The 26,196-nt window shown below is 40.3% G+C and overlaps 2 protein-coding genes and 2 pseudogenes across 6 annotated transcripts; 1 reads left to right on the plus strand and 3 right to left on the minus strand.

Annotated features, from left to right (window-relative positions):
* Positions 1-175: 175 nt before the first annotated feature.
* On the minus strand, positions 176-1,075 carry LOC110186676 (serine protease 1 pseudogene; annotated as a pseudogene). The gene has a single exon (XR_015273408.1). The product of XR_015273408.1 is annotated as a serine protease 1 pseudogene (transcript).
* A 1,773-nt stretch (positions 1,076-2,848) lies between these two features.
* On the plus strand, positions 2,849-3,751 carry LOC110186433 (serine protease 1 pseudogene; annotated as a pseudogene). Its single transcript, XR_015273409.1, has one exon. The product of XR_015273409.1 is annotated as a serine protease 1 pseudogene (transcript).
* Positions 3,752-3,839: 88 nt separating this feature from the next.
* Positions 3,840-25,981, minus strand: PH4alphaEFB (prolyl 4-hydroxylase subunit alpha-1). 3 transcript variants are annotated; one of them, XM_020956030.2, is made up of 9 exons: positions 25,467-25,981; positions 15,339-15,552; positions 8,210-8,518; positions 7,911-8,098; positions 5,564-5,733; positions 5,017-5,499; positions 4,872-4,937; positions 4,250-4,415; positions 3,840-4,187 (listed from the first exon to the last, which is right to left on the minus strand). In XM_020956030.2, exons 2-9 carry the CDS (start codon positions 15,539-15,541, stop codon positions 4,102-4,104), a joined length of 1,671 nt encoding a protein of 556 aa, XP_020811689.2. In that variant the 5' UTR covers positions 15,542-15,552; positions 25,467-25,981; the 3' UTR covers positions 3,840-4,101. The 3 variants fall into 3 exon arrangements, with proteins under 3 accessions (XP_020811689.2, XP_020811690.2, XP_086696810.1); XM_020956031.2 differs by having other exon boundaries at positions 15,339-15,549; positions 25,467-25,905; XM_086840684.1 differs by lacking the exon at positions 25,467-25,981 and adding an exon at positions 19,255-19,275 and having other exon boundaries at positions 15,339-15,549.
* spdo (sanpodo) lies at positions 9,315-11,474 on the minus strand. Its single transcript, XM_020956029.2, has 2 exons — positions 9,991-11,474; positions 9,315-9,929 (listed from the first exon to the last, which is right to left on the minus strand). The coding sequence occupies exons 1-2, from the start codon at positions 11,374-11,376 to the stop codon at positions 9,594-9,596; spliced, it is 1,722 nt and encodes a 573-aa protein (XP_020811688.2). The 5' UTR covers positions 11,377-11,474; the 3' UTR covers positions 9,315-9,593.
* Positions 25,982-26,196: the final 215 nt, after the last annotated feature.

A 26,196-nucleotide genomic window follows, 5' to 3' on the forward strand; every position in this document is an offset into this window, starting at 1 on the left:
TAAAGTAAACGAAATTATAAAGTGCCTTAAAATACACACCTCTTTCTCTCTGTTTTGCAGATACTTTGGCAGACTTATTTAAGGGTTAAGAAAATAATCATAATATTCATTAATAAAAGGTACCCTCCTATGCTCAAAACGAATTTTCCATACCATCTGTGGAAAAAAACACTTGTTTGCTTTTCAAATTTATTTAAGAAAAACCCAAGAAAATATGGGCAAATTACAATCTATGTCGCTTAGTACGAGATGCCAGTGTTGTCGCGGATCCAGTCCAGGTAGCCGGTGACACGGCTGAAGACGGCGGGGTGTCCAGCCTGGCAGCCGGCTCCGGAGCCGAAGGAGGTCACTCCCACCAGGCGGTTGCCGTCGTGGGTGACCAGGGGGCCACCGGAGTCACCGCCGCAGGTGGACTTGCCGCCCTGGGTGTTGATGCAGATCATGTTGTCGTGCAGGTTCCAGGAGCGGCTGCAGTCGCTCTGGGACATGATCTGGACATCGACGCTCTGGAGCCAGTCGGGCAGCGGGCTGCCGTCGTAGGTGCCGCCCCATCCGGAGGCCACGGCCCAGTGGCCGGCGTAGCTGTTGTAGCGGTCGTTGCCGCCGGGCAGCTCCACCTTGTTGACCAGGTGCCAGAAGTCGACGTGCGGGGTGCGGATCAGCGAGATGTCGTTGTGCAGGTTGCCGCTGTTGTAGTGGTGGTGCTGGATGATGTTGCCACTGCCCACCCAGTGGGAGTACTGGGGCTGGGTGCGGATGCTGGCGCCGTAGTTGATGGTCACGCCGTTGGCTCCGTTGGTGCAGTGAGCGGCGGTCAGGACCCAGGTGTTGCCGATGATCGAGCCTCCGCACCACCAGTTGCCTCCGTTGCCGCTGAAGGACAGGCCAACGATGTAGGGCACCTTGCCCTCGTACGCCGGGTAGCCGTTGGTAATGCGTCCCTGGATGTCCTTGATGGGCACCGGGGTCAGCTTCTCCTTCTGCTCGGTGGCAGGAGCAGGAGCTGGGATGGCGGAGGCACAGGCCACGGCCAGAGCGAGGAATACGAACAGCTTCATCTTGGGTAAGTCTTGCAACTCATGGTTTTCCCCAGAGGCAGCCGTCCTTTTATACGGAAAGTTGAGCCTTATCGTTGGGGAGAGATTAGGTTGGTGGAATGTAAAGTTCGATGGGGTTGTATATTTTGGCCGAGTTTTTGTCGTGACAATTCTGTCGGGTGATAAGTCCGGTGCAAGTGGGCTCTTTGCTAAAATTATGGCTTGTACTTGGCCATGAACAGATGTCTGTAATGAGTTCAAGACTAGACATAGGACTTAGTAGGTCCTATAAATTATCGTAGTGTGGGAGTTTAATGGGTGATCTATAAGACTAATGGAAGAACTTTTCCCTATGAGGTACTATACTTTTCCATTTAAAGATACATTATTCAACAGTTAATAAGAATTAAGTTAGTGGAAATACAAACTATTACAAATTATTCGCTGTTACTTTAAGTATTCAGGAATAAATCATCTTTGGAATGCATATTAATTATATAAAACGCAAACTCAAGCAGGTTTATATTTAAGTCTTAATTACAAGAATAATCAATGATAATTTATGTACAGTACAAACCTTTGCACTTAAACCTATAAAACTGAGAACGTAGTATAGATTATATAGATTATGGATTGTCATCCCAGGCACCAAGTTTCGCCGTGTGCATTAACTATCTAATCAACTTAATAGAAAATACTACACGCCTACGATTCATGAAATTATTATCTAGAACAATCAGTTTGATTTACGCAACATATCAGTTAAGATGTACCATAAATTAACAACTATCTTCACTGATTAGGAATACTCAATTTTAAATACTTTTAAAAGTTCGACCTTTCGAGCTGATAACTGCTTTCATTCATTCTTTTTGGGTTTTTTTTTATATAGCATAGTCTTACAATATCAGTTTTAGATCCCTATCAATTCAATATTTTAATAGATTATGCCGACTGTTTCCGCTGCAATATATTCTGAGGTCTCGAAACAGGTGTGCACCTAAAATATGTCTTTCAAGCTTCAATATTATTTGTAGTATCGAATTTTGATTCAAACCCTATGTGTTATCCCATCTGCAGATATATGCTCTTCGATTCTGTCAAATGCAATAATGCTGGCCATTTTTCGAAGCTCTTTTTCCGCTTTTCCCTGCACTTTTCCGCCTCCCGGACCAAATCGAGTTTCGTTAGTGCGGCAGAGGCCGCAGGATATTCACAGGACGACGAAGCTGCGAACACTAAGCCGATTTGTATCCACTCACCCATGCAAGCACACAGAGACCCCCGCACACTGCACCATCAGCCCCACCGACCCACAGCTGATGCAGCCAAGCTCCACTTACCGCACTTGATGGATGAGCCCTCCGGCTGATGAATCGCCGCCCTCTAATCGAACATCAGCCCAGAACCTGGAGGACAGGAGAGCTGAACAAGTGTTGAAGGTACTCCAAATTTGATTTATCTTCTGTTTAAATACGTAAAATTTTTAATACTGTATTCGCTTTAAGTGCAAGTTATTTTATAATTAAACCAAAAAAAAATGTTGTGCAAATTTTGCTTTGACAATTAAGTATGTATTATATTAACAAATCCCATTACTATCCCAAGTCGAAATATATAATTTATTGATTATAATTACTCTTAACAATGATTTCCACTATACTTATCAGCCGACGGAATTGTCACGACCGAAACTCGGCCAAAATATACAACCCCATCGAACTTTACATTCCACCAACCTAATCTCTCCCCAACGATAAGGCTCAACTTTCCGTATAAAAGGACGGCTGCCTCTGGGGAAAACTATGAGTTGCAAGACTTACCCAAGATGAAGCTGTTCGTATTCCTCGCTCTGGCCGTGGCCTGTGCCTCCGCCATCCCAGCTCCTGCTCCTGCCACCGAGCAGAAGGAGAAGCTGACCCCGGTGCCCATCAAGGACATCCAGGGACGCATTACCAACGGCTACCCGGCATACGAGGGCAAGGTGCCCTACATCGTTGGCCTGTCCTTCAGCGGCAACGGAGGCAACTGGTGGTGCGGAGGCTCGATCATCGGCAACACCTGGGTCCTGACCGCCGCTCACTGCACCAACGGAGCCAACGGCGTGACCATCAACTACGGCGCCAGCATCCGCACCCAGCCCCAGTACTCCCACTGGGTGGGCGGTGGCAACATCATCCAGCACCACCACTACAACGGCGGCAACCTGCACAACGACATCTCGCTGATCCGCACCCCGCACGTCGACTTCTGGCACCTGGTCAACAAGGTGGAGCTGCCCGGCGGCAACGACCGCTACAACAGCTACGCCGGCCACTGGGCCGTGGCCTCCGGATGGGGCGGCACCTACGACGGCAGCCCGCTGCCCGACTGGCTCCAGAGCGTCGATGTCCAGATCATGTCCCAGAGCGACTGCAGCCGCTCGTGGAACCTGCACGACAACATGATCTGCATCAACACCCAGGGCGGCAAGTCCACCTGCGGCGGTGACTCCGGTGGCCCCCTGGTCACCCACGACGGCAACCGCCTGGTGGGAGTGACCTCCTTCGGCTCCGGAGCCGGCTGCCAGGCTGGACATCCCGCCGTCTTCAGCCGTGTCACCGGCTACCTGGACTGGATCCGCGACAACACTGGCATCTCGTACTAAGCGACATAGATAGTAATTTGCCCATATTTTCTTGGGTTTTTCTTAAATAAATTTGGAAAGCAAACAATTCATGCTGTGTTTATTTAATATATTTAATTGAATTTAATATATCTCTTTTTGCAGCCCTTTCCGAATAATAAAGATAAAATGCGCAGTTTTCTTGCTTTCAATTTCAATTTTATTTGCAATTTTTTCTACTATTTAAACTAGGCAAATATACAAAAGTAGATAAATTCCATACGTGTCTAGGATATAGCTAGGTAGAGAGGGGGCTCCTTGGAAGGGGGAACCGGTAAGTAGAAGAGATGCGGCCGCCTCCGGGCTGGATGCTGTGTATTTACAATAGGAATTCAATGGCCGAGCGAAGGATGAGATTCCGCATTAAGATTCGTTGCATTGCACTAACTACTCCAAGGCCTAAATGGCAAACTCGCCATGGTCCTCGTCCAAGGAGCAGGGTCTGCGGAACTCCTGGCCCCTCTCGTGGATCCACTTGTTGGACACTATTGAAGAGGAATTTAAATTAATAAAGTATGTAAAATTAATATTTATATTCAAGACTCACCCCACTTGGTGCCCGTCAGGACGGGACAAGCTGCATGTCGAGTCCTCACATCTCCCTCGCCATCTCTGTGCAGGTTCATCCAAAAGGCAGCCGTTCCCTTTTTGGGAAACAGAGCTGCATGGAGGGATGTAAAAACGGTGGCACCACCTTGCTCCACATCACTCATCTAGAGAAAATATTACAAAATATTTTATTAAACTTAATTTGCCCAAGTAAACCGTAAAGATCTCTGAGACCCTAAGACCTCTCTTAATTGTGTTTTTCTGCTCAATTCAGGTGTATATAATTCCCAGCAAATGAAACTGCATATAAAGGAAAACAACCTTTGTGCGAATGTTTTGCTTTTCATAGATATTCTTGTGGCCATTGTGCGTTCTCCCCATTCACTCTGGACTTTGCTGAATGTTGAATGGAATGCCACAGAGTTGCAGCCCACGTTGATTTCTATTTATAAATAAGCCCTCACTAATGATTTGTGTACCTGGCCAGTGGGAAAAAAAGGAAACCTCATGGAACTTTATAAGCTCCGACATAAAAAGGGGCATGTGTTTCGGATTAATTTGCGTTTTTCCCAATTATCCTTAGAGTACAAACAAACTTTGCAATTAAATCAAAAACTTACGTAGAACAAAACCGTGGCAATGCGGTTGCCCAGATTGAGACCCTCAAAGGCGCGCTTTTCCTCTTTCTGCATCAAAATAAAAAATATATATACACAAACAAATTAAATTTAAAACCAAAAATATTTCCCGGAGGTTACAACTCACCCGGGCGAAGTCAAAGTGCGGCTCGTAGTGACCTCCAATGCCATAGTTGACCACCTGGAGTTCCTCGGCAGAGTCCATGTCCAGGCCGGTCATGTCTGCCGTGCGCTGCACCACAGTTTCGATGACGGAATCCTCCTGGGTCTTTAGCCAAGCGGACTTGCTGATCCTATAGTTGGCTGTCTCCAAAGCTCCTGTTACGGAATTTTGGACTGTGGCTCTTCGGAATCGTGGGCGAGCCATTCGCTTAATCAGCTCAATCTCACTGTCGTACATGGCATCGTGATAGATCACAATGTAGGGATCCAGGTGGGCCTCCTCCAGCTTCAAGGGACCAATCCGCAGGAAGGGTATATTATTGGTCACATAGCGACACCTCAGTGGTCGCAATTCCGTGGGCGAGGGCTTCAGTTCACCACGGCATAGCATCTCGTAGGCTTTCCTCTCGGTAATGTCAAACACACCGGGATCACTCTTGGCCACGGGCTAGTGTAAATCAATATTTATAATTATAAAATAGATTTTTCCCAGATGTTCTGAGATATCTTACCAAATCGGACTTGGGCATTTCGTCGGTGCCATCGTCGCCTTTCATCTTCTTTAACTGCTCCTGGTTGGCAATCTCCTTCTCGTAGAACTTCTTGTTGCCATTGGCTCGCTCATGATGGGGCAGCAGCTGGAGCAGCTCGTTAGTCATGGTCAAAGCACTCTCGATATTACCTGTAAGTCAAGAAAACATACCGAAAACGTATTAAAATAAAGGATATGAATAATTAAGGGACAAAGTAATCAATATTCCATGTCCCAAATTGATTATGAACTGTTCTTTCATTCTTTAGTATAATATTATTATTGGGTGTTATGAATTTAGTCAGAAGCTTTAAAAATAGTGAAGGAGTCATTTCCGACCCCATAAATCATATATATTCTTGATCAGCATCGAAAGTTAAATCGATCTAGCACTGTCTGGTAGAAATTTAAAATTTTTAAAAATTTGTCAAATTTCAAAATTTTATAAGGGTTACGATGTTACGTTAAAATTGTCAAAAATCGCCAAAAATTAAAATTTTAAACTGAGTATGCAGATTTGTTAACCTAACAAAAACTAACATAGGAAAGCTTTCCGAATTGAAATTAACGCATTTTTGAATTTGTCGATAAAATTGTCATATCGGTTCAAAAAATCATATAATAATATTTGCGATTTAATCCTATAATTCAATTGCAGAGTTCTATGGTTTGCTGACTTGCTGAACTTATAATCCTTTTTTGTTCCTTATAAAAGACCTTAAATATTTAAATATATTAGAAATCATTTATTTAAGTCTTTATTAATTTACTCCACATTAATTACACAAAACTTGCTAAAGTTCGCTAACTAAACCCAAAAGCTTCCACTAAAGGGTGAACACATTAACACGAACTCTATCATTAAACGAGATAAAATTGTGGTATAAATATTTAAGGAGGGCATCAGTAAAAAGAAAAACTTATTTAAAGTCAAGAGTTTTCCACTTGGGCGACCCACACAATTAATTCATCAGGGGTTAAGGGTGGTGTGGCTAGAAGGGGTTAAGGTTAAGTGTGATGCGCCACTAAATAAACATGACTCCGCCCGAAAGTATGCCACAGTTTCTTTGCTGTCTGTGGTGAGTTTTCCACTTTGAAAGTTTCTTGTTTTATATTTTTGTATTTTGTTTTTGTTGTAGAGGCCATCGGAGTCGATTGGATTGTTGGAAAACTTTGCCAGCTGCTCACTTATTTATTCATTTGTGTCCAGGACCAGGCGACCATTTATCCCAGGACTTTGCTAATAAGTTAGACGGAAAAGTGGTGACAACAAAGTTATAGGTTAAAATTAAAAGAAAAGTAGGTGAAACTGTATGTTAAATAGATTTATAAATGCTTAAGGGAATGGAAATGAAATTCTACCGAATTTTAAAAGCCAAATCTCACTTCACAAAAAAACTGAAACATTTCCCTGCCATCACTGACTCCGAGCAGCCTTCAGCTTTAACCTCCACATCCACCTCAACTTTTGAGGTCCTGTCGGCGACAGGAATTTAAATTTGCATCTCCCGACACATGTGTGCCATTTTATAGAACGAGAGGGGCAAAAGGCAGGTTCTGGAGTGCGGAAAAGCCTGTCACTTTCCTCGAGGGCGGGCCCATTTGTGTTGTTTTTCCAGCACAATATGGTGACACTTTCACTCCGCCCATAAATCGTGTTTCCTTTACACAAAAGTGGTAAGAGGCACCGCCTCCGGAGGCCACAAACATACAAGTACGTGTGCTTTGAGACAACTCCTTGATGAACGCAATCCGGAGTAATAAGACGTTAATAAACCAGCCTGGGTCTAAGCCGAGGACGTGCTGATCCCCGGCCAGCTCTCAGTTCTACGTGATTGCTCTTGGCCAACACTACCGGAGCTACATTGTCGCTTTTGGCTGGCTGCAGATGGCCAACACTTTATCGCACTTAATGGAGGGCCCTTTGGAGGGACTCCACCTGGCCAGAATCACCTGGTGGAAAGTGGTGGCAGGAGGAGGAGAGGAGACACCCAGTAGCTGGGGACAGAGTGCAATTTCCTGCAGCCAGATGGACCTCGAAAGTGCCATGCAAACGAGCTGGGGACTAAAACGAGAATGGACAGCAAACACTCTGAGAATTTAATTAACAACATTCAAGGACGAATTCCTAGAAGGTTTTGCCCAGAAGTGTACAATATAATAAGCTTAAGTTTAAATTTATAATAATTGATTTGAAATTAATTTTGCTACCTTAAAGAATGTAAAGTATTTTATGATTATTTTAGGTACGAATTTTTTCCAGGTGCAGCACCCACTTTGGGGACAAATAGAAGTAAGTAAAAATGGACAAAGATGCCTGCACTTACCCTCCTTGTAGGTGGAGAAGGCCAGATACTCAAGGACCTCGGCCTTGGTGAAACTCTGGGTGTGGTTGTGCGGCTCCTCCAGCATCCGGGCCATTGCCTCGTTCATCCAGAGGACCGTGTGATGGTAGTCATTGTTCACGTACGACTGTCGCCCCAACTCGAAGCAATCGTCCGAGGACATCTCCGTGCTGCAGGATACCAAATTGGTCAGTAAAAATCCCCGGGATTAAGCGACAGTTATCCAATTTCGAAGGTGTCTCATTTGTACAAAAATATTAAGTAAAAAAATCCCCTCTCACCTGTACTGAATCCCATTCAGCTTGCCGCGTGCCACACTGGAGGTGTCCAGCTGATAGGTGTCCTGCAGGCGGAGCAGTGCCACAGCCGCTCCATTGAGATCCTCGTCCGAGGGAAACTTGAGGACATGGCGATACTGGGTGATGTTCTGCACGAACTCCGTGCCCACGTCGTGCTCCATAAGATTCTCCACCTGCCGCCAGTCGGTGGTCAGCCTCTTGGTCAACAGGTAAGCATTAATGGGATTGGAAACGTAGGTAGTAATATCACCGGAGGCATCCGAATGCTCCCTTTGGTACTCGTCCATTTTGCTGGAAGGGATCAGAGAGAGAGAATAAGGCAAAGTTAGCAGACAGTTTACTAAGTGCTTTCCGCGAGCAGGCAAATTGCATTAAAGTTGGTCAAGTTTAAACTTGGGAAAGCAGGGAACTGGCCAAGTCCTTGGGCAAAATCAATCCCAGACTTTGGGCGAGTTGCTGTTCGGTAACTTGAGTGTTTACCAATAAGTGAGCGGAAAAACATTAAAATTAAGTGGGGGAAAATAAAGCTATGTTTTTCCTATTAAGCCACATAAATATTACTTGACTTAAAAGAGAGTTTTCCTTATTCTGTAAGTTTCTTGTTTTAAATTGTACTTTTTACTGTATCCAAAATAGGGAAAAGTATTTGAATTATTCTTCTAAAATAGATTATTAAAAATAAGTTTGCAAATTAATTATAAAATTGAATCTGAAGCTTAAAATATTCGCATTCTTTGCCTAGATATTTGTAGATATTTTTATATGCAAATCAAAAAATAAAAAACTCATAACTCAGTCAAAAATGCAATAATTTCAATTCGAAAAGCTTTCCTATGTTCGTTTTTGCTAGGTTAACAAATCTACATGCTCAGTTTAAATTTATTATTTATTTATTATTATTTTTGCCGATTTTTGACAATTTTAACGATGTAACCCTTATTATTTTTTGAAAAAATGGAAAATGTTGATGCTGATCAAGAATATATTCACATATTTAGAAGCTTGTGAGTAAAATTATATTATATTACCCTGCAAAAGCATATTAAATGTAGTTTCCCTTTAAAGTCCCCCAATGAATTCCATTCAATTTGGTATTCCAGTGCCTTTATTTTATTCTTTTACTTAAAAACTAAGGGTGAACAATAAGTTATTAGCTTATAAAAAATTCTACAGATAAAACAAATGATAATTTAGATATAAATACAACCCACTTAGTATATACAGTCGTTAGCGGATGATGATCTTCCTTTGAATTACAAATCTAATACTTTGTTTTTTGGTCTTTTAGCCGTTCAGTGTGCCAGGTTCTTGTTGAATTACAACTAATTACAAACTAAGTTTAAGTATTAACCAAAATTTCCTAAAATTAAACCACATTCACACGGTTATCTGGCGGAGGACGGTGGCACCACAGCGTTCCCAGAACACCCAAGCCAATGAAGAACATGGTGAAGGTGGAGAGTCCCAGGATAACACCAGTGGTGACATCATGAAGAGGCAGTCCTGGGAAAGGATCCAAGACGAGTATAACCAGCAGCCCGCAGGTTTTGAAGAGACAAAAGACGGTCACCAGGATATAGCCAGAACTGTAGCTTCTATTGGGCAGCCACTCGCAGTGACGCGACTTGAAGCCCAGAAAACCAAGTCCAATGCCACAAAAAGAGGCCACCAAACCGAACTGGAGATAGAAGGCTTTGCCAAACTATGGGAAGAAATTAAAGGTTACTTTTGTCACAGGATTTTAGAGTATTTTCGGGACTTACGTGAGCTATCATGTAAATGGTGAGACCTGCATTCATGGTGCTGCCAAGGACGAGCATCAAGGAAACTACAGCTAAGGTAATGGTGGCATTGGCCATCTTTTGGGTATATGTATTATTATTCTTCGATGGCTTCCCTTGGATGCTGCCCATGTCCTGCTCGAGTTCCCGTTCCTGTTCCTGAACCCGGGGACTGATGACAGCCATGGAGCGATCGGTCATCTGCAGATTAGCCGGTGGCTTTACCGTCTCATAGTGAAGTCTCTGGGGAGAGAGTCGGTTCGGCCGCAGTGGCAAACTTGGCGGAGGTCCTGCCATCTGCTGACTCTGGTAAATCTGCTGGCTTTTGTAAATCTCCAAACGTCGCTCCAGCTGCAGTTGCTCATGGTGGGCGGCATTCCGGGGCGTGGAATGAGCCAATCTTGGCGGTGGCTGCATTTTCCTGGGCGTGATCAGTAGCTCGTGGAGTGCCCTCGTTGCCGCTGCTGCATTCCTTTGCTGAGGAGTTGAAGTCCTCGCAGCAAACTGCTGACTCAACTCTGAGTTACTCAGGCAAGTCTCCTGCTGTTCCTGCTCCTCCGGATAGTCATCATCATCCCCATCCGTGGGCACCACTGCATATCGATGTGCGCGACCGTTGTGCATCTGTATAATCTCCTGATTCTCATCCACCAGCTCCTCATCCTCAGCCGTGGGCACCATCTGGTATCTCTGGTTGCTATTCTTGTCCACAATCAAGAAGGTCTTGCTTCCAAAATCACTGCTAAAGGCGCTCTTGAGCTGAGTTTGATTGGGATTTGGGTTATTATTATTCCTATTGTTTCTTGGCTTGATGGGTTGGTTGAGATTGGGCGGCAAGCTGGCAAACTGGGTCTCCTGGTGGGGCTCCTCGTGGAAAGAGTGCGGCTCCTCTGCTTCCTCATGCAAGCCATTCCTAGAGCTATAGCAATCTAGATTATCCTGTGATCTGGCCAATCTCTGGGCAGCCTGTCCTGGCACTATGGCATATCGACCAGCTCGACTCGTGTTGAGTTCTTCGAGTGGAACCAACGCATACCGGCCAGAGGAGGATGTCTGCTGATTGGCAGGATATTGTTGGGGTTTGCCAGAATAAGGCTGGGGATTTCCTGCATATTTCTGCTGCTGTTGATGATGATTTTGTGGTTGCTGCAGCTGCTGTTGCGGCTTCCTGGCCACCGATCGCGTAGAGAGGCTTCTTTGTATGCGCAAAGGACCTTCGCGAGGATCGCGGGTACTGCGCGGCGGAGCTGGACCGAAATTCAGTTGCAAACTTCGATTGTAAATGGACTCAACTTGACCGCTGCTAGGCACGGGATAGAACTCGCTGTTCTGGCAAAAAGCCGGATTGGTATAATTATGCTGCGACATGGCGATCGCACTGTACTAGTTACTATATAGTAAAATTTTTTAGGGGATGATCTTGAGTTAGTTTCACTTTGGTACTGGGTTTAAATATAAGATCTTGTCAAGAAGTTATATTAAAAACACTTTGCTTGATGGTTTTTTATAATAAATATTCCCAAGAACCGATCTTTGGCAGCTTCTACTTGGTTTTAACAATTTTCTATAACTTTTAAGGAGCGTTTCCACTCTCGCACAACCGTTCGCCTCGAGAACTGCGACTCAACTGATCTGAGGAGCCGTTCCAGGTCGCAGCTCCTCGACTTCCTCCACTTCCTGCGCCGGCGTGCAGCCGAGTGGATCTTCCCTCCCCTTCCTTCACCACTGCCACTGCCACTGCCACTGCCACAGCCACCACTACTCATTTACTCAAAGTTGTACATAAGACACCCGTACCCGTACTTTGGGTACAATGAACGACTGTGTTTGGCGCGTTCCATTAGGCCAGAAGTTGAGGAAACATCGAAACATCTGCTCCTGCGCGGCGACGGTGACTATGAGGGTTGAAAACGCATTCGGTGCTCCGAACTCAGACATTTCAGACTCGAAATCAACCATCAAAAAGGCAGGAGCAGCCGGCGTTCCATTCGGTTCGCTTTATCAGCGTTTTTAATTCTTATTTACCAACTCATAACTGCAGAGCGATCCCCTCAGGGTTTTAGTTCTGTTTTGATACCACTTACAGGGGAATTAGAGGGTATGATGCATGGGGCTCATCAACTTTATTCATATACACCTATATAACCTTATGTAAATCTAGGGTAGTATTGTATATAACAACTATCAAAAAGGCCTTGAAATATTGTCACATAAAGGAAACACCTTTAAGGCTAAGATAATATACATAAATACAAGAAATGTAGTCTTTTTCATTCATCTACTTTTTATAGAAATACCAGTTGCTTTCTAAGCAACAGCATTTATTAGCTGACTTTCATTCATAAAATTTTGATTAACATTTTTTTATGAATTATAAAGTTTAGTAGCACCACCACTTGTTTGTCAAATTTTCTTAGCAATCACTAAAGACATATCAGGTTTTTATTTATTTTTTTAAGTTTTTAAACACAATTTAAGTGCATAGTTAGTGAGCAGAACAAAGAAACAAAACAGTTCATTTTAATATGCACATATTAAAAGTATAAACAAGTCTTGTCATAAACTAGAGCTACCAAAATTTTAAGCATATCAAGTTTTTCTATTTAAATTTAATTATGACTTCTACTTCTGAAGAAGAATCTGAGAATTTGACAATAAAGCTTTTATAAATGCTTATGAAATAAATAATTTATTATTGATATTTAAATTTTAATTTTTTAAAATCAAATCATCAAGAAATTGCATAGAGACTCTCTTTTATAAGTCTTTGAAAATTAAAGTAAATTTATTTTTGGAAAACAGAGAAATTAATAAAAATAATTTTAGAAATTTTAATCTTAAAAAAAATGTATGTAAGTCGATACAAGGAACTTTGTCTGTCTTAAATAAATTTAAATAACTTTTTATGTATATAATATATAATGCAAGGTAATGAATTTTTTAGAATTCATAAAATAATATAATACACATATTCTTTTCCATAAATCTTCATAATTAACTTTATAGCCTTACCCAAAACTTCACTTTAAAATTTAAATAAAATGTTTAAATTTATATCAGAATCATGGGTATTTGATTGTCGTTCATAATCTCTATCAAAAATATAACTTGTTCGCTTCTGTTGTTCGTGCAAACACTAAAAACCTTCCCTTGAGGACAACCCCTCCTGCTTTTTGCTGCTCAAGCGACCGTTACATTTTGTATTCGTAGGCCACCTCCATCCAGTTTCAGGTCCACATAGGAGTACATATATTTTCATTTCCACATCCCTATCCCTATACCAATTTCCCATTTTCCCATTTCCCGCATATGCATATGCATATACGCGGCAACATCCTTTTGAGACCCCCGCAAATTGGAAGCGCGCGCGTGTTGTCCTTTGTCCCGCTGCGTTGGCCAATTTAATTGGCTTTTGGCCAAAAGGTCCTAGGGCAAAAGCGGCTGCTTGACCGGCAGCCAAAACAAATCAAAGTGATGAAGAAACTGTTAAACGGATTAGCCATAATTTGCAGTCACTACACAGCAAGAAAACGTACATAAAAATGAAAGATCGAAGGGATCTTCATTAATTTTGATACTAACAATAAGTAGAGTAAGAAATTAATGTATGTAAGTCATAATAAAATATCTACCAAGTTATAAATACTATTAATCCATCTATATTTAAACTCCGATCTTGTTTTTGTTTAATTTTCTTTCCGTGCCTGCCATCTGGCTAGTTGGAAGATTTAAAGCCGCATTAAAATTTAAACTCCGGCAGACGGCACGCGACACAGGCGGCTCACAGGGACAGATGACGAGAGGCTGTATCCGAAGGATTCGCAGAGACAGAGACAGAGACAGGGACAGCGACAGGCACAGGGCAATGACAGCGCACAAGGATAACGAGACAGGGACGGCAAATGCGAATGCGACCAAGTCAGTGTCAGAGACAGAGACAGACACACCAGGCTCACAGCTGTCAGCTGTTTTCTGAGGATCCTGTCTCGTCCTTTTTGTTGCGGCAAAAGGCAGGGACAGCCGGAGGAACAGCAACAGCTCAGGAACCGCCGCAGAGCTGCCAGAAACAAGATACAAGATAGATCCTGAGTGCGCCTGGCGTTGTGGCATTATTTGATTAGGGGAGTTGTCGCACCGCATCCTGCAGCTCCTTTGAGTTCGTGAGCTGTGAGCTCTGAGCTCCCCCATTTGTTTCCGCTGCCAGTTGCACATAGATCTCCGTCGCACATAAGCAAAAGATATATATCTGCAATCATCGGATACAGATACAGATACATATGTCTATAGTACTAGGTGCTACGTGCAACAGCTGCCACTCGCACGTGGCAAAAGCAATTACCCCGAGTGCAGGCGGTTACCTGAACCCGAACCGCCTTTTGTTTTCTTTTTCTTTCCCCATTTCCCGACTAGAAACATCTTGGCACCATTTGCATAGGAAATATTTATGCTAAATTAAAGAGCTTGAGGCAGTGCCCAAAGCCAGTTTAATGGTATTTTTCCTGGACCCTGCACACGATCAAAAATCAAGAGAGAGAGACTTAACCCGCCATAAATTATAGAGAAAGGTTTTATTCCGCTTTGGTTGTTCATGCTGCTTAACCTTAATTAATGCATAATTATGCCTGTGGTTTTCAAAATCGTAAAAATACAAGCCTGCTAATTGTGATTTGGATTTCATAAGCATGACTTAAGGTAACCCATTAGTATGCACTATGATTTTAAATTGGATTTAACAAGGCTAATATTCTCTTCCAGAACAAGAACCTCACATAACTAATGCAATTAAATTATATTAGTATTATTTCTGTACTAAACTATATATTTTAAAGATTTCATTTAATTAAATGCTGAAATGTAAACCTGATTTCAACTACCTTTTTCATTTATTTCAGCTTAATTAAGCTTGAAAAAATATTAAATTACAAGAGTAAAACATTTTGTGCAAACGCTGCAACCAAAAGTTCCCAACTGAATGGTCAAATTCATTAAATGTAATTAAATAGAAAGGAAACCTTTATTATCTAGTGGTAAACTAATTAGTAATGGTGTTGGGACTTTAGTTATTTGCAAATAACAAATATCCCAAAGCACAAATGTTCAATAATTACTTTGTATTAGCAAATGGAAGGCGTGTGCTTTAATGTGGTAAATTAAGGTATGTGATTTTTTCACAGATATTTCTTCATTTTAAATGTTTACAAATAAATCTAAATACATATGAGTTGCAGTTAATAAGCTCATGGGCTTTAATTCTCAAAATTGACAACTTAAATGATCAATTCTCAGGCCTCAATTAATATTAATAATATCAAATTGAGTGCTCTACTTACTTTTTGAGGAAATTCAGCTTGTTCTCCTGAGCTCTTATGTAGCCCTCGAGGTTGGTAATCAGTACGGATTCAGTCTCAAGTAATTCCTCCATCTCCGCCAGAGCCGTGTACACCTCCGCCTCCACAGGTATGCCCACAAAAAGCAGGATGAGGAGTAAAAGCAGGAATCCATAGGGATTCATCAGTCGCCAGTCCGCTGCCATTTTAAAGTCTGCTGAAAAAGAAAAACAAATATAAAAACAAGAAAGAAAACTAACTTCGGAAAAGCGAAGTTTATATACCCTTGCAGTTTGCAATTGAATTACAGAATTGTATCGGAAATTTATCATAATTCATTTGGAAATGTTAGCATTTTGGTAACCAAAATTCATAGTAATTTTTCTTCTGAAATCAAAGTTTAAAAATATCATAACTCAGCCAAAAATGCACTAATTTCAATTCGGAAAGCTTTCCTATTTTAGTTTTTATTAGGTTAACAAATCTGCATACTCAGTTAAAAATATTAATTTTTTCAGATTTTTGACAATTTTAATGATGTAACCCCTTATCGTTTTTTCAAATTTTGATAAATTTTCGAAAATTTTTGTTTTGGATCGAACATGACTAGATTGATTCAGCTGTCAATGCTGATCAATAATATATATGATTTATGGGGTCGGAAATGACTCCTTCACATATTTAGAAGCTTCTGACTAAACCTAAAATACTTCTTAAGGGTATAAAAAGGAAACCATAAGCTTCAAAAATGTGTAACCAAAATACAGGAAGGTCATCGATTTTCTGGCCTTAAATCTCCGACCATGTGTAAAGCAGAAGTTCTCTCTTTTTCCATCTATTTCCAAGCTCAGTGAACTCGAAATCGAAATTGAAATCGACTTCAATATTGATTAATACCGCTGCCAAATAATATCTTTTTAGTATTCCCCCCGGGTAAGGAACTAGGGGCTTGGGCATAGGAATGGGAACAAGCTGTTGCTTGGGTATTCGACAGTTTTGGCAATTTATTTTAATGAGCGCTTTTTAATTTGACCTGCCATCGAGCGTTTGTTTTATGGCAATGACTTTACTGCGCTCGCAACACGCTGACGACGACGACAATAAAACGGGTCTGAATTGTGGGACAACCACCACCCAGCCGGGAAGATGCTCTTTAAAATGCAAGTATCTGTATAAATTTACTTTGACAGCATCAATTTGCAATTTAATATTCCCTTTACCGACGCCCCTAGATAATATGCACTGACAAAGATACAACAACTGAGGGGGAGACACAGTTTCAGATACTTTACTTTGCATCTCAATAAGTTAAAGATTCCCGTTGCTGGGTGCTTTAAAAATTCAACTTTTTATTATTTCTCAATTGAAAAAGTGGGGAATTTGTTAAATATTAATAACATGTGTCAACCATCTCTCTGAAATATGGAAACTATTAAAGATATTTGAATGGAAATTGTATCTCTACCTCCTAACACACTTTACTTTGCTTTTCTTGCAGGCATTTCCTTAAATATTTAGTTCTTGAATCCGTAAAAACATAAAAACATTTATTTCTCATACATTTCCTTTGTAAAAATCTTAATTTAAATATAATTTAATTTAATTACTTAACTTATAACCTTGTTGAGCTCACAAAACCACTTTTTACAGCTCCCTCATCGCTGTCAGACATAATATCCCCATGTTTATTTCAGCCAATGTACCTCCCATCTATCTCACCTGACAGGGAACAGCATTTAATATATTCGAGTTTAATTCCAGTTCCGTTTTTGTGTTCAAAACGGGCCACATACATAGATTGTGGCTTAGTTAACGTGCCAATAAATTTTAATTGATATTAATTAGCGGTGCTCTGTTAATTCGCATCTTTAAGATAAACGCGCATTGCCTCGTTGTGTGGCATTCAATTTGCATACCTAAGAGGCTTGACTCCTCCATAGTTCATGCTTTTACCCCAAAATACGAAAAGGACTTGCCCAGAAGCCACAAGGACGTATTAAGCCTGCTTGTCTGCCACGGCTGATGTATGCTCTTCAAGGAACGGAATGGCTCTGAATAATTAATCGGCACTAATTTATTTTCCCAAAGTCAAGACTCTCGTACTTGAGAAGGTAATTGCTCACATTAATCAGTCACTCGGAAGATAAGATCTTTTATTAATAAGCAGCATTTTGGCCAACACTTTTGGCCAGAATTATGGATGCCCTGGACGAGTGCGATTTATGTTGGCTAACATGTGTTAAGCGACAGCGGAGATGTCAGCAAATATTAAATAATCCCGCCCAGTTTAATGGGCTAAGCAACCGGTTGCTCGGAACTATTTGAATTTCCATATTTACACTGAGAAAATCATCAATGCTTTAGAGGAACAGATATATTTCATTTTTATAGATTTTCTAAAAGTGTAAAAACCACAAAAACCGCAAAGGTTAAAGGCACCACAAAAGGGCTTTAACCTGACACTTGGCTGCTCAATTATTCTGTAGATTTCCAGATATATGTCAAGAATAAATCACTGTTAAGTCAGTAACTTTTTTCGCCTCCATCCACATGAAGTTTCTCGCTGTGCTGGCACTCGGATCAGAACCAGGGCAACTTTCTGCTGCGACTGCCATTAAATTTTACGATCCGGTCATTCAATTCCATTTAACTCATCAGCTATTTTTTCAATTTTGGCTTGTTCCACGTTTAGGTAGATACAGATACATAGATACCTAGACTAACTTGGCCCTGCATCTGCTGTTTCTGTTTCTGTTTCTGTTCGTGTGGATTAATTGGGGTTCAAAGAACTCCGTTAGTTATGCAAATGTATCTCACAGATACGCGTGGCTGCAGCACACAGATCAGAACCGAAACACTGGATTTCATTGTGAAGTGATGACCAAACCTTTAACGGTAAATCAAAATCCCAGTCCCCAAGCCAAGTTACACAATCAAACTTATTGAAATGCAAATATTATTTCATCCGGCGATGTCCCCCCCTCCTCAATGCAATGTTTGCTTTCATAAGTTCATCGAACTCTGGATCGCTTTATGCTCCCCATAAAGTATGAACCAAATATTTTGCTTTAGTTTGCTAAATTGCAAGAATTCCAAAGTGCAGTGAAATGTTTGTTGCAATGAGTTTGCAGTATTTATGCCAGAGAACTTAAAATTACCGGAAAAAGAATGACCACCCACGCAGAAATTGCTGTAAAGAGGTGTGTTTTGTGGGTGCTAGGGAGTGTTCTTTTGGCAGTTAATATTTAACATGTTTACAGATTTTGTTTAAATTTCACAGCAAAAACACATTTTATTATATGTGTTTCAAGTAGAAAACTGTTACATTTAAACACTTGTTTTAAGAAATACAGATATTCCTTCAGCATGAACTCTCTCAATTATCTCAATAAGCACTTAATTGGTGATAGACAATTCTAAGTACTAAAATATAGCTACTTACTCGTCTCTATAATCCTTTATTTTATTATATATTATTATATATTATTCTCCTCTTTAAATGAACTCAACTTTATAAATTTCCACAAACTCTCCGAATATTTTAAATACTAATTAAGATGGTTGTCACACTCTGTCGCCTTGTTGAAATAATCTCAACTATAAATGTCAGTATATTAGCGATAATTTGGCTGTATAATGTATAACATCTTTATGGTAATATTCCAAAATGTTAATGAATGTCTGAACATTAAATTCAATTCATTGCAATAAATGATGAAATTTACGAGTGGCAATCCCGCTTATGTAGTTAGCACATTACCCTGGTTCCCGAGCCCACAAAAAAAAGGTAATAAAACTACCTGAGCGTGTATTATTAATATATATGTACACATATACCCCACGTTGTTTTTGTTATGTGCAGAAGCACCTGCCAAGTTGTCTGAACAATTCAACGCCACTCGACACTCGGATTACTCACATTTCTGGTCGATCAAAATTGATGGGGCCACATGGTAAAGTCAAAACACGAATCGAACGGGATATGCAAAATTTAATTCAATATTTAACAGGGAATGCACAAATAAATTGAGGTGTGACCACTGCCAGGCTTGCTGGTGAAATGTCAGGCAGCTCTAATTACCATAGACAGGCTATGGCTGCGGTTGCTGGTGTCCAGGAATTCAGAAATTCAGAATTTCCGAGCTGCGAGATGGCCAGGACAAAGGCTGAAATTGGATTTCACATTTTACCAAACTTAATTGGCAGCAAATTGCAAACGGCAGTCGGTCGGGAAAGAGCTGTAAGTTGATATGGTTACGGAAATTAATGCATAACCGTGGCAAATTCGATTTCAGAGATTTTGCATGGCAAGAAGCCATTGAATTTTCCTTTGGCAACATTTTCATCGCATCTTCGCCTCACGGCTAGTTGGCCAAAACTAATCTCTCAATCAATTTCCATTCACGCCTCATCAGCAGACTTTTTGCGGTGTGATTCGTGTTGTAATGAAATGGACTTTCATCATCATCATCATTGGTATTGCATTTTCACAGATGCAACAAAACTGCAGGCAGAAAACTACCATACAGAAAACTACTGGCTGCAAATGAAAACGAAAACCCACAGAGAATTGCCTCGGAAAAGCTGCCTCAGCAATTTTGGGCTTGCGTGCCGCGTTTCATTTTCGAGTATTCTGGCCTTTATGCAATACCGCCAGATAGCCTCTTCTTTTTTTTTTGCCCCGGCACTGCACTTTTCCGAAGAAAAGCCAAGAGGAAAAGTTTTCAGCTTTTGTTCAGCAAAAAATTTGTTATCTGGCGCTTGCCTGCAATTAAGTTATGAAATATTTTTTGTACAAAATGCTGACTAAGCTCATTCCACGACCCACTGACTTACTGGGAGGAACAACGAATAAAAAAAAAGAGTATAGGGAAGCGATGGTTGAACGGGTAGTTCGTCCGGATACGTAGATACTCAGATACTCAGATACTTTTGTTCAATGTGACAGGCGCACCAACATTACTCGCCGCGTATCTGGCCAGTCAGCACCTGTTTCCTCACCTGTGCGCTGATAGGTGTCCTTGCTGTCACAGTAAAGTGAGTATAAAAAAGGACTGTCAATTCTGGTGACCTGGTTGCAGTGATTTCTATGGATTGGTATGTGTATGTAATGTTACCTAAGTAAGTAGGAAATTTACTGTATGTTCACTTTGTGGAGGCTTACCTGTGGTTCACCTGCAGCCCCCTTTTATCAGGAGCATTTTCCTATTTCCCTGCTTCCTGACAGTCGCCATTCAGGCGACACTTTCCCTCAAATGAAACTGTCAACAGGCGGGCACAAATTCTATGAAATGCAATGCGACAATTTGAGCGCACACGACATCATTATTCAGGTGCAAATGGTAGAAAGTACTTGATGCCTTATTTACCCCCGCCAAGAGGTGGCTCTATGGGCTGGGTTTAGTTTCAGAGGGCGAAAAGCATTGGCAAGGCCGACTGCTCTGCTCTTTGGTGACCCCCACAATGTCGTTCATCAATTTTATGACCGGTCCGAGGGAGTTGAGGCTATAGCCAAAGCCAAAGCAACAGAGCGCAGTTGGACATGGCCAAAACCATAACTCAACCAACAGTAGTCAACACTGACATTTATGAGCCACCGAAAACAGACACATAACTGTGCATCCATAGACAATTTGGAACTAAAACCAAGCTATGGTTAGTGCACTCAGAGAATATTTTATTTATATTATGGAAAATTTATGAACTTAAAAGTTAAGAAATCTTTAAATACTCCTTTCATTATCTACATTAAAGGAAACTTTGTTTATTGCAAAATTACTTTTTCAAAGTGTTGAATGCACATTTCAATGTATTTAAAATATTAGTATAAAGGTTCAAGTCAAGTTCCAAGTGTACCCATGTCACGTTTTGGTCGAAACTGCCCACACAAACACTTGTTATATATTCAAGTTAAAAAAGTTGAAATAAGATTGAGCACTTTTTTGAGGAAAGCCAGAAATTCATCTTAAAACTGCAAATCATTAACAAATGTTTGCTGAATTAAGTCTGGCGTCTTCTTGAAATGTAAATAAGACATCCGTTGCGAAACACGTTTTCTTAATGACGTTTAAATTAATCTTAGTTGGAGCAAATTCAAGTCTCTTAATGTATTTATTTAACTTTAATGGAGACGGATGCTGACCAAATATTATGAATATTAAATGTGTCTTTAAAACACGTGATATGATGAAGTAGTCGTTAATTAATAATTTCCTGATACTAAATGCATTTTTAAATTGTTTAAGTCACTTAAAGCCATTTTAGAAGTTATCTTGAAAATTAATAAAATATTTAATCCAAATATTCATCAGAACAAATGGGGATTTCCAACTAGATCTTTTAGGAACTAGTTTAGTTTAATTTATGACACAAGTCAAAAATCAATTCAATGGGTATAACATTTTACTCTCTAAGCAAACATGATTATCAATTCATGTTTATTAATAGTTGAATTAATGCAAGCATTTGTTAATCTTGAAATACAATAAAGACATTCTAAAGAAAATTCATAAAGTTTAAGGTTGAATTTAAATAATAATACATTCTTTATGTAAGCTAAAGAAATTATTATGATCCACCTTTATTTCTTAATAATAGGTGTTAATATCTTCACTATCTTTTCAGCATCTGATCAGCTAAATACCAGTTTTATTGCAAAAATTAAACTTGACTTATTTTGAGGTGGGGACATTTGTTCTCTCTTTCTAATTAATTGCATATTATTAATATGGATGGAAGATTATTAAGCGGGAATTAAAAGTGAATACATTTTAATTTTAGAAATAATTAAGCGATGTTTATAAGATAAAAGATACAAAATCTTTAAGAAGACAAATTGTATCTTTGTTTTATTTCCGAAACAAACTCCATGTCAATGCCGATAAAAATGCATAAAATTGAATTTTAATATTTTCAAGACAAAATTCCTATGAAAAAGAGATTGTTAAGGCTAAAGTTAGGAAGTTTTTTGTTTCACATTTAAATTTCTTGAATTTCTTAAAAGCTTTTCGAAAATTTTCATAGAGTGTTTTTCTCACTGCACCTGCTCTTTGTGTTTTTTGGCATTTTGTCTCTTGTTGGGAATCGTGGAAATTGTTTAGGATTGTCGCCTCTTTGGGGCAGTTGGCGTTAATGTGGCACGAAGTCTGGCTTTCAGACGGAGTCTGAAGTCTGGCAGCTGCTAAATGTCAGATATCTACGACTAGTATCCCCGCCAACTGACCTTCCCCACACCATCTTTAGCTCACCGTTTTTCTTTGATTTTTTGTTGTGTGTGTATTTACTGTGACATTTGCCCATTTGGAATTCGCGATGGGTAAGGCTTCCTCTGACCCCCTTAAGCCCCCTTTTTGAACCCCCGATTTCCATTAAATATGGCCAATTTGCGTGGCTCAAACCGTCGATCGAATGCATAATTAAAATCGCATCGAATCGTTGATTTCTTCGTTGGCACTGTAATTTGATTCCGAGTTTTTTTTTGCAGACTTAATGGGTCTCGTTAGACGCGCCTCGACCATAAGCACTTCATCATCATCATTTGCTTTAATATCATCATCGCAGGTGGAAACCTCCGGAAGAAAAACATAGAAAATAACACAATAAAGAGGAGAAAGAGAGAAAAACAGTTCTAAGAACAGAATTATGCAAACAATTTGGTTAAGTGTAATCAAGTTTTGTGACCCGGCCAGAAGCGGGTGGCAGTTTTCAGGCCACATGTTGCAGTGGCTGCTTCTCCGGGATTAATTCAATTTTTCCGCTAGGAAAAGTTCTTTCCACTTCGACTTGAACTTCCACTTTTGCTTTCTACTGTCCCAGCCAGACATACAACATTGGGGTACAAAGTTTTCAATTCTATAAGCGTTAATTTGATTGCCACAACTTTGTGAACCCCACAGCAAAACCAAGAAAGAAGTCACACTGGGGAAAAGAATGAGTAAAGTTAATTAAGCTCAAGCTGAGAAGATTATTAATTCATTTTAGGGGTTTTAAAAATAAATTAATATCTGACAAAATGATTTCTAATTGATAGAGGTTACTTTAATTACACTTTTCTATTTTATTCACTAATTTCTAAGCCCTACTTTTTCCCCTGTGCATTCGCATTACGTATTCATCAGGCAGGAAGGAAGGAAGGACTTGCGGAAAGAGTGATTCAAGTGCATTCAGCGAGTTTGCTAATTAGCAATGAATGACAAATGTATGTAGCTCACCCCCAGCAACTCCCCCCTTGAAACGACGCCCCTGCCAATGCCAGACAGATGCCGTCATGGAGCGTGTGCACACATAAATTTTACAATTCACCTTGAAAATGTAAGCATAAACGGTATGCCAGATGAAAATCGCAATCCAAAACCGGTCCAAAGTCTATGCTGAAAGCATCGTTAAACCGATAGATGAGCTTGGAAAAATTCCAGGGGGGAGAAGCTACCAAGAGATGTCTTCCCAACAAGGAAGTGGGTTGGCTACCCAGCTGCACATTAAGAAAAATCTTTAAAATTAAATCGTGAATCAGTAGATACTTCTTAAAACTCTTTTAAAATCTCTTAAGATATTACTTTATGACTCCCCTTATTATATCCTTTTAATATTCATTTTAAAAATTACATCTTAATTTGATATCATATCAATCTCATTTCATCACAATATTTCTCTCTGTGCTCTAAGCTCCTCTATATCCACATCCATTTAATAAATTGTCATCACTTTCATCTCGGGATTCCTGTATCCATCACTGGTTTTGGCCTCCATAAGGCACTAACTTTCGTTTTCAAATAAATATAACGACATCTGTATTGCCAACCGGTTGCCATTGCGAGGCTAATTAGCACACAAATATTGGCTAAAAAGCCCGGCTTAAATTGGTTCAAATTTGAAACAAGCAAAGGTCTCTACAAGTGGGGAGCGGTAAATTATAAATTTCATAAATTAGCACGGCTAAATCGTAAGTTAATTGAAGCTATTCAAGTCGGCTGGAAGATTGTATTTTGTTTATAAAAAATATATATATACGAAAAAAGAGGCATTAATCATCCAAACCAGACTCTAATTGGAGAAATGATTTCAATTAGATAAGCAATTTAAAGCGGGCAAAGTTGCTAAACAGGGTTTGTGACCTGGTTAAATATGGGAAATTTATAAAAGGTATTTATCCTTGGAATGTAAAAAGGATATTTTCTGTATTGCAAAGGAATCAAGTCAAGAAATGGTTTCTCATGCTTAAAAAATGTATTAAATTGTAAAAAATATTCTCTTTTGTTTAATAATATTTTAAAATATTGTAAAAAGTTAATAATTTCCCTCCACAAAGAGTCCTTGTTCCCAAAGTAGTTGGCAACTCGGACGTAAAACCAGTTCCACAACCCCTATTCCAGCACTGGTTCCACTTTCCACACTCTTAGGGGTTGCTTTCCAGAGAAAAGGAGCACCATAACAGAGAGCGGATGAAACGCAACCAAAACAAAGGCCGACAATTGACTACGTGACTAAAAACGAGGCAGCTTCCTCCTGACTGCTGACCCCCCTTTTTATATAAACACACACCCATAGAGAAACAAAACAGAAGAAAAAACTATTTATGCGTTCGTCAGACTTTTTCGAGTCCAGATATTTAGAGGCTTATCGCCCAGGCCCAGGCTGGAGATGGAAATGGAAATGGGGCGCTGCAGGGAGAGAGAGAGAGAGAGAGAGAGGTCCAGCGGACGGCGGTCAATTGAAATGCCGACCATGTGGTGACAGATACAGATACTGCTATATAGCTAGCTCTCGCTCTCGCCTGTCTGAATGAATGAAAAATCATAGAATATGTCACACACAAGGCATTTCTCCCTAATCAAAATCGAATATTCAATTTAGTATGTCCCAGATTCTGTTATCAGTGCAAGGCGGAAGCGGGACAAATACACGTCAGCCCAAAGATGACTTTCTAGAACAAATATTTAGAGCAGGAATTCCTAGAGTTCGAACATGTACAAAAGTATCTTTAAAATACCACATTAAAAAATGGATCTCAGAGCTAAGTGTCTGCAGTTCAAGGAAACTCTGCTTATCTGGCAGATATCTGATCCACATGGGAACCTACAAGTATTCCTCTAATTCTTCTTCCCAAGTATCCATCAGATACTTTCAACCTACCTGATTTCCTTTGGTTTTTTTCTTTTGCTGAACTTGTTGCTCTCTGTGATATCTCTGGGATATTTGCCGCTGTGCAAAATCACCTGCGACGTTCTTTGTTTACAATTCCTTGAGAACACTGCGATTGCATCGCCACCGAACGCACTGCGATTGCGTATCTCACAGATACAGATACACGCACTTAACCTAGACAAAAACCATAACGTATATGCGCGTATCTCTGGAATGTGTATTTTCGGTACGATGCACGGTCCTGTGTGAAAATTCTGGAACCTGTCTTCCCGTCTGTTTTCCCCGTTTGATTTTTTCGAACCGAATTCCAATGACTTTTGAAAACGAAGAATCTGTATTTGCAATAACTGCGTCCGCGCGCTGAGCAAATTGGAATGGAACTGATGTTATTGCCGCTTCGTACGCCCGTAGATAAAGATACATTTCCAGAAGAGAGTGAGAGAGCGCGAGTTTCTTTTCTGGTTTCTGTTTTGTATTGCTTTTCCACAAGCTGTGTATAGAGTGAGCGAGAGAGGGAGAGAACACCTACACTGCAGGTTGGAGAGGCCACAGATACATTCCACAGTACACATACTAGCAGCTCTCTCAGCTGTGGATCCTGTTCGAACAGCTGTTTAAGGCGCGACTGTTGAAAAAGTATCTTATGGATTTATTTTATTTTGAAATTTAATAAGACCTTAGAAATTAAAGAATATGTTTTAAAACAAATTAAGAAACT

This window comes from Drosophila serrata, unplaced genomic scaffold, assembly GCF_035046125.1.
Source record: "Drosophila serrata isolate PLE 108 unplaced genomic scaffold, ASM3504612v1 contig_382, whole genome shotgun sequence".
Classification (NCBI taxonomy): Eukaryota; Metazoa; Arthropoda; class Insecta; order Diptera; family Drosophilidae; genus Drosophila; species Drosophila serrata.

Excerpts from the sequence above, each read along its gene's own strand:
- PH4alphaEFB (XM_020956030.2), bottom strand. The coding sequence starts at position 15,541 with ATGGCAGCGGACTGGCGACTGATGAATCCCTATGGATTCCTGCTTTTA. Across the intron at positions 5,500-5,563 it reads AAATGCCCAAGTCCGATTTG|CCCGTGGCCAAGAGTGATCC; the intron begins GTAAGATATCTC and ends GATTTACACTAG. Across the intron at positions 4,188-4,249 it reads CCTGACGGGCACCAAGTGGG|TGTCCAACAAGTGGATCCAC; the intron begins GTGAGTCTTGAA and ends CCTCTTCAATAG.
- spdo (XM_020956029.2), bottom strand. The coding sequence starts at position 11,376 with ATGTCGCAGCATAATTATACCAATCCGGCTTTTTGCCAGAACAGCGAG. Across the intron at positions 9,930-9,990 it reads CCATTTACATGATAGCTCAC|TTTGGCAAAGCCTTCTATCT; the intron begins GTAAGTCCCGAA and ends TTCTTCCCATAG.